Source organism: Zingiber officinale, chromosome 9B (assembly GCF_018446385.1).
Source record: "Zingiber officinale cultivar Zhangliang chromosome 9B, Zo_v1.1, whole genome shotgun sequence".
Taxonomy (NCBI): Eukaryota; Viridiplantae; Streptophyta; class Magnoliopsida; order Zingiberales; family Zingiberaceae; genus Zingiber; species Zingiber officinale.
Genome location: NC_056003.1, coordinates 116,528,125 through 116,536,362, shown reverse-complemented (window position 1 = coordinate 116,536,362; position 8,238 = coordinate 116,528,125). Strand labels below are relative to the sequence as shown.

General features: G+C 34.1%; 2 protein-coding genes across 2 annotated transcripts; one reads left to right on the top strand and one right to left on the bottom strand.

The window, feature by feature from the left end:
- The first annotated feature begins 2,029 nt into the window (after positions 1-2,029).
- On the top strand, positions 2,030-2,704 carry LOC122024139. The gene is made up of 2 exons (XM_042582695.1): positions 2,030-2,183; positions 2,361-2,704. Exons 1-2 carry the CDS (start codon positions 2,032-2,034, stop codon positions 2,644-2,646), a joined length of 438 nt encoding a protein of 145 aa, XP_042438629.1. The 5' UTR covers positions 2,030-2,031; the 3' UTR covers positions 2,647-2,704.
- A 682-nt stretch (positions 2,705-3,386) lies between these two features.
- Positions 3,387-7,650, bottom strand: LOC122024137 (zinc finger BED domain-containing protein RICESLEEPER 2-like). Its single transcript, XM_042582694.1, has 3 exons — positions 7,501-7,650; positions 3,927-5,717; positions 3,387-3,833 (listed from the first exon to the last, which is right to left on the bottom strand). The coding sequence occupies exons 2-3, from the start codon at positions 5,711-5,713 to the stop codon at positions 3,701-3,703; spliced, it is 1,920 nt and encodes a 639-aa protein (XP_042438628.1). The 5' UTR covers positions 5,714-5,717; positions 7,501-7,650; the 3' UTR covers positions 3,387-3,700.
- Between the last annotated feature and the right edge of the window lie 588 nt (positions 7,651-8,238).

Below are 8,238 nucleotides of genomic sequence, written 5' to 3'. Positions count from 1 at the left end.
AAGCTTTTCGTAACTCTAATCCTTTCTAATCGATTTCTTGGCAAAATTCTCTTCATCATTACCATTTGATTCTCTATGTGATCTAAGCTTTGATCATCATTCGACTAATATCGAAAACATTACATATAGCTCAATTTTAAGAGTCGATACATATTCTATCAACTTCACTTAGATACTTTTTAGGAGATCGACACATACTATCCATTTGACCTATTCGTTACATATCTAGCCGTGTCGGAGTTTCGATCTTTTACGTAATAGGATATATAATACCCGGTCGTAAAGATGGCCACGATGTTCTTGTTGATTAAGTGAGTGAGTTCGTGCATCTCATTGAGTTTGACATTTGAGAGTGATGGTAGAGAAAATCATGAGTTAAATGAGTTTAAGGTTTTATGATTTATGAAAGGCCATTTTTATGGACCATTAATGATTATCTTATGACTAATGATTAAAAGTTTTATTTAATTTATTTAGATAATCACTCGAATAAGGTTTTATTCGATATAGGACATCACTAACTACATTATTAGTGATCAAGATTCTTTTTATTTTTCATCTAAAAATATTATAATATTTGTCTTGTTTACGAATTATCTTTCACCTTTGTAGTCATGTTACAAATTTCATTTTACGCATAACAATTATCATCTTAAACTCTTGTTTTTTTATGCCCAAATAACCGCAAAATATATGGATCTATATATAATAAATGAAAAAGATAGCGTTTAAATGCAAAAAGTATGAAAGTGGAAGTGTCCATTTTAATTAATTCAAAAAATATATTGCTGATAAAATTTTAAATTAGTATTATTATTAATAATATTTCAATCATAAAAATTTAATGGGAATAATTAAAAGGAGGGCATTTTTTTTCTGGAATCGGGCCAACTGTTTTTTTTAAAATAAAAATATGACTCACTCCACCAATCCCTTATAAAATCAGTTCTCGTTAAGTACTTGTTCACCAATTGTATGAATAAAATAAATTTACATTATAGCTATAATGTATACTTAATTTGTAAAAAATATTTATATTATAATTACTATGATTTTATAAATACTAAATATGGATTTACTTATTTATCTATTATTTATGTGATAATAATTACAAAATTATAACTGTTATCATTTAAATCTATTTACTTAATATTTACGTTGTTGCTACAATTTAAACTTGTATTCACATTGTAGTAAATATAAATTGTAGATGTTATAACTCAAACTTGTCATATTCAATAATATTCATGTTATAACAAATATAAATTGTAGCTGTTATAATTATACGTATAGCAATTATGATTTCTTAGTCGTCACTATGTGAATTTATCCTATTCAATTACTGATCGACCGGTTCAAGATTTAACGCTTGTGACTAGGAATAATAATGTCGAATAATAAACTTGAGGATAGCGGTCTCATTTTACATAGAACTAGTGTGATAGAGCATCTTTTTTTTAATAAAAAAATTAAAAGGAACGCTAATGCAATTATTTAAAAAAAACAAGGGTGTTCTTTTAATTTTTTATCCAAAATTAATTCATTATATATATATATATATATATATATATATATATAAAAGAGACAAAATTTAAATGCAAAAAGTAGAAAGGGACAGAATCCAGCCAAGTAAAATGCACTTGGCAATTAACTAAATGAAAACTTCATTATTACTCATATAAATCAAAATAATGTAATCAAAAAATGAATTAAATTTTTTTATTTGTTTTAATTTAAAATAATAAATATTTAAATTTCTCTCTCATTTTTGTCTTAGTTATTTTTTAAAAATATTCCAAAAAGAAATTTATTTGTAGAGTTGAGCCATGGCTCTATATTGAGTTCTCATGTTCACTATCAACTCCTATCAACTCTCCGAATAAGTCGAAGTAGTCATTCGGAAAGGGCCGCGCGATACTTCAAACCGCAACTGAGCCATAGACGGAGGAAACGAATTGACTCGAGATGACCCCCCACCCACCCTAAAACTTTTAGGGCGCATGGACTTTGGTTAAGTTGCAATAAAGTATGATGCATTGCATCCACCTCAAAAAACTAATGAACTTGATCACCAAATCCCTTGTATCTCTCTATCTCTTTTGCCCCCCACCACCTTCATTCATAGTAAGGCACAAGAATCACATCTCCTTTCTTCTCCTTCTTCTTCTCTCTCCAAATATTTTGTATGTTTCAATCTCTCATATGTTCTTCTTTTCTAAGTACTTTTAATTTTAATATCATATGTGTTTCTATCATTTAGAGTCGTCTTCGATTGTTTCTTCGTTGCGAGTTCGATGAATTTCATCGGTAAAATTATGAATTCCGTTAGAAAATTTTAATTCTTTGTGTTTTGGCTTAAGCTTGATGGAGGACAAGGATGAGGATTGCTCGAGTAGTAACAATAGTAGTAGCCATGGAGGAGGAGAAGCGGAGGGAGGCTTCTTATCGGAGTATTTCAGTAGGGCGAAGCTTGTGATGCTTGTTAGCATTACTGTAGCACTGTTGGTGCTTCCGTTGGTGCTGCCATCGTTGCCCCCGCCGCCTATGGTGGTGTTGTTGTTGCCGATATGCTTGCTCAGTTTATTGTTCATCTTAGCTTTTATGCCATCTGATAAATTGCTTCCCCTGTCAAATGAGATGTGGTAGTGTAATGCTCTAAAGGCTTACTTTCAATTGTTAGTTGTTGAGCACATGTATATTTCGATGAGCTTTTAGTGCTTCATCATGCAAATTAGTTGAACTTTAGTAACTATGTGGGTCATGTTATATCTCATCTATGATCGATATAGGAAACTTTCAAATGTGCATAATCCAAACGCCAAAAGACTTCTACTAGTCTTAGAATGAAATTTGCGAAGTATCGATCGCGCAAACAAACAATTCTCTAAGGAAATCTAATCGTATGGAAAATATGAAAAGAAATGCTTGTGAATCAACCATTTTGGTTGTTGGATGTTGGCACTAACTATACATTATACTCAACCAACACAATGTACCATCGCTAACAACTACCCGTCCTACTCAATAAACCAATGCGACAACTTTCTACCTAATGATAGCACATGATATCGACGAGTGCAATAACTTTGTTAACTACCACAAACCATACGCAAAGTAATATCGACGACTGTCAATGCTCGACACTCTTCGACCGCTATGGTTCACATGAGACACATATAAGTGCTCAGGTCTGAAGATGAACATGTTGCTAACAGATCGATTAACATAGACAGTCAAACAAAGCAACCCAATAATGATAGTGCATAGTAGGCAAGCTCAAACACATTTATCTAGCAATCTGATTTGGTACAAGCATAGCTATCTTTAGTAACTGCATCCAGAAGAGAAAAAAAATGATCTACTTGATTCAAATATTACTAACGATATACCAATACACCGATAAAATCTGATCTAATAAATTCAAACAAGTCTAGATCACATAATTGCTAGCTACAATTTCGTTTAGAGCTCACTTGCAGTAAATATGGTAGTTTACTGTACATCTCAGTTGATCATAACTAATGACGAGGATGTTTTTTTTTTTTTTGTTATTGTTGTCCTACAACCTCATTTTCTACTCCTTCGCCTGCTCCTCATTTTCTAATCAGTAAAATATTTATGGAATCATACAGGTTTAATTAAATTCAACATGCAAATTTGTACAATGCAAATCTGCAGTGCAGTGCCATGGATTGATTACCTAGAGTTCCATTTTGAGTATCGCAGTTGATGGTTGTTCTGTCGTGATGGGCGAATACTGGAGCCAGTCTTTAGCACATAAAAGGGCCTCCACTGTCTCAGGTCGTAAAGAACTCCGGTATTCATCAAGTTCTCTGCTTCCAGACCCAGAACCGAAGAAGGAACAATCAGGATTTGACAAAGGAATTGCTAGGACATCTCTAGCCATCTTAGATAAAGTTGGATACCTAATATTGTTGAGCTTCCACCAGTTCAAGATATCAAAGCCATGAGAACGAGGGACAAGGGACTCTTCCAGGTACTGGTCCAACTCGGACTTTGTCAATTCATTTGCTACTGTCTCAGAGAGATAGATATCAAAGTTCAAAAGCTCATAGCCATTCACATTTGGAGATGAAAATAGATTGCTGTCGACGCCATTCATGTGGCTATCATCACCTTGATCTACATAAGGTGTTGATGGAAGTGGTTGGGAAACATACTCCAGATATAACTCGTGGACACTATTATTCACTATCTTTACGTATCTGGCAGAATCTTCACCGTAAAGTTTTGAGTAACTAAATTCAACAAGCTTCAACTTGAAACGAGGGTCCATAACCACGGCAATTGCCAAGACAATGCTGCAATCTCTCCAATACTTGTCAAACATTTCATGCATCTGCTTCACGATGCTGATCACCAAAGGATCTACACTTGATGTCGCATTGACAAGCTCTAGCAGAATCTTATATACTTCTGGAAAAAATATATTTGAAGTCTGGTCTGGTGTTCCTATGACATTGTTTGCAGAGTCATATAAAAGTTTCAGGTATGTGCAAACAACCTCCACCTTCTTCCAGTCATCAGCTGACGGTGCTTCATTATAGTTATCGTCACGTGCACCTAAGGAAGTGAATGCCTCTTTATACTCCAGAGCAGCATCAAGCATGAGATAAGTTGTGTTCCATAGCATTCTAACATCGAGAGAAAGTGCTTTGGTGCCCGAAAGTCCAATTTGTGAGGCAATCTCAGAAAATTGTTCATCCCGTGCTCGAGATGCTTTTACAAATTTCACACTCTCCCGAATGTTGTATATGATACCATGAATTGAAGCTGTCACAACATCCGCAGCTAGATTAAGGATACTAGCATAACAACGTGCGATAAACAACTGACCTCTCAGTACCACTGTGTGCTTCTTTGAAAGATGATCTTTAAGATTAGCACTGTAGATATCATGCGATAAAGAACTGTTATCAACAGTAATAGCAAATAACTTAGTTTTCATATTCCACTCCGAGAGGCTAACACTAATGACTTCACTAAGAGCAATTTCAGAATGAGGAGAAACTACCATCATGAAGTTAAGCATCTTTCTTTGCAGCTTCCAATCGCTATCGATGTAGTGTCCAGTAAGGCAAATATACCCAAGAGTTTGACTAGTGGTCCACAGACCAACAGAGAGGCTGACTCTTCCAGGCATATTTCCACAGATCTGCATGAGATGCAATCTCTCCTTGTGATATACAGATAGAATTTCACCTTCCAAGGCATTGGCATTGACCATCCTAAACCGTGGCTGGATACTCTGAATGAACGAAACAAATGCAGGCTGTTCAACCATGTCGAGAGGGTATCCATTCAGAATTATCATCTTTGCAAGAAATGTGCAGCTCTGTTCCTGGTCAAAACCATACCCAAAGGAAGATGTTCTATAACGTTTTTTGGGCGGGTCAGTTGTGTCTACATCAATTTTTGTACCTGAAGTAATAGCATGCTGTTGCCTCTCAAGACTTTTAATTTTCGGGCAGGAACCCATAGAAATGTGCCTTTTGAGATGACTAGTACCAGCTACCTTTGAGCCATTGCTGTACGCAAAAGTTTGTTTGCAGAGTTTGCAGCATGCCCGTGTACATCCTTCAGATACAGTTTCAACAGTAAAGTGTTCCCATACCATTGATTTCTTTTTCCTGTGCCTTCTAATAGGTGTTGTTGTTTCCATGTTAATTAGTTCTGCATCACATGCTTCCATTGTGCTGCATCAAATATAAATATGGTGATGAACAGCTTTCCCTAAAGAAAATTAAGTCAAACTGGTAGAAGAAAGGTAGAAGAAATAATTTCTCAAGTAAATACAAACACTAATGGCGCAATCTTCAAACTCTAGCAACATTAAACTCAACGACAAAAGAACAAATTTTCAAAGATGGAAGATAAAATGTTTGAGATGGCTTTATAAATAAGGCAAACAAAAGTTTCACTCCGACATTTGGCTTACATTAACAACGACAATTCATATTTTCTTTGCAGTAAAATGTCATTGTCATGAACTCATGAAAAATAAATAAGATAGGTAGAAATAAAACCCCACAATTATTGACCCATACATACTTACTGAGAACACAAGGAAACATTTATCTACAAATTTATAGTCCCAACAGATGAGAGATGAATTAATTTACAGGTGAGAATGCACAAAGAAACTCTCCCTTATCTGAGGCACAAATAAGAAGAGAAGTCATGTGAGATGCAAACTAATCCGAAATAACACAAGCTTAAGTAGGAGAATGAGAATAAGATTGAAAAGTACTGGGAAAGAAAATAGTGAGGAGAATTAAGGTCAGACGGTACAAAAGCAAATAACGCTCAAGAGAGTTCACACAAAATACAAATTCAAACATCTGTACTGAGAAAATTTTCAGAAGATTAATATAGCGCCTGCAAAAACTTAAAAAAAAAACTCAAAAATAAAAAGAAACAACGCCGATTATCAGACAAGATATCTCAGTATGCTGGATGTACACCAAAATAACAAATGAAGCAATATCACTTAAATTGACTTTATTATAAAATGCCAGCAAGGAACAAAAATTTAGCAAGTTTCACAGTTGACTCTAAAGATCAACAAGGACACACCACTTGGCAAATAAAGAAAGGTGAGTAACCCTTGGGAAGGAAAAAAATCAATTGCCTCATAAGCATACATTTAGTTTAAGATTGGAAAAAACAACTCCATGTTCAGTAAGAATAGTGAATAGCAATGCATGAGGAACTACCAAATTTGATGTTAGTCCGTGGTTATCATGACTTGAATCACACAACAGCCATAAAAATGACTTAAAAAAAACAAAAATAATTACAATTGTATACCCTCTCTTCTCTAAGAAGACTACTACATTCAATATCTATGTTGTAGGAACTCTTCAAGGAACGAACCATCAGATGTAACAAGAGCTACATAGGCAATTTCTGTTCCGCATTTTAAGTCCTTGTTAAAAAAAAAAAAACCTTTAATTTGGAAGCAAAGACAAAACAAATGCACCACAGTAAGCAGATCATAAAACACTTTTTCCCGTGACACAAAACTTCTTAATTGGTAAAGCCTCCAGTAATAGATTAGAAGAAAAAATACAAAAAATTATCTAGCTCACAAACAGTTTTGAGACATAATTACAAGTGGACTTAGTCTAACGCTTGGTAAATATCAAAACAACAAACACACATACGATATCAGATATCTAAGGCAGTAGGATTACGACACTAGGAAACGATTGAGACAATACATCTGCATTATCTGTTTTACTATTGGAATCCTAACCTCGTAAATACGGTTTGCAACCACGCCAATAATGAATTTTCGGGAGGCGTGTGATACGAAATCGAAAGTGACAGAAACAGCGAAGTCAGAAGGGAAAAGAAGGAGAAGACTGCTAAGAAAACCTCCGAAATCCCTCAACAATGATGGATTTATGAGAAGAAGAATTTCTAGCAAAACATCGACACGGGAAACGGGAGAAGGATCATCCTTAAGAACAGAACCTGAACTCCTCGACGAAGGCAACAAGAACGCCTGGCGATTGACGGCGGCGCCGCCGCAGATCGACGACGGCAGGTGCGGCCGCAACTAGAAAACTAGGCTTTGGGCCAGCGATGGGAGGGCAGACGGGCGGCGGTGGTAGGTTTGCGGACGCCTGTGGGCCGAACCCGTGGGCCTAAGCGCGGCTTTTATAGACACCTGGTTTGGTTCTCATGGACCGGAATGATTGACCCAATTCATTATTCAATTGCCAAAAAAAAGGTTTTATTTATAGTCAATAATAAGAAAAGAATAAGTTCAAATTTCACAATTTAAAATTACATAATAATAATTTTTATTTTTGATAGCTATAATTTTCATTATTAAAAATGATAATTTCAATATATATATATATATATATAATATTTTCAAAAATAGTTTCCTCAATAATTATAAAATATATTTAACTATTAAATTATTTCCGTATTTAACTTTATCTACCTAATATATATTTAGTCAAAATATTATTAATTTTTACAATAAAATTGAAATAAATTCATGTATACAAGATTATTAATTATATATTTATTTACCTTTAGAAACAAGTAAGCTGAATAGTAACAAAATATCATTTTAAGAAATATTATGATTTAAATATAATAAATCTTTTGAAACATTGTAATTATAATAAGCTTTAAATTTTTTAATCTTTTAGGAAATAAAATTTAAAAGTTGAAAAGATAAATTAAATAAATATTAGA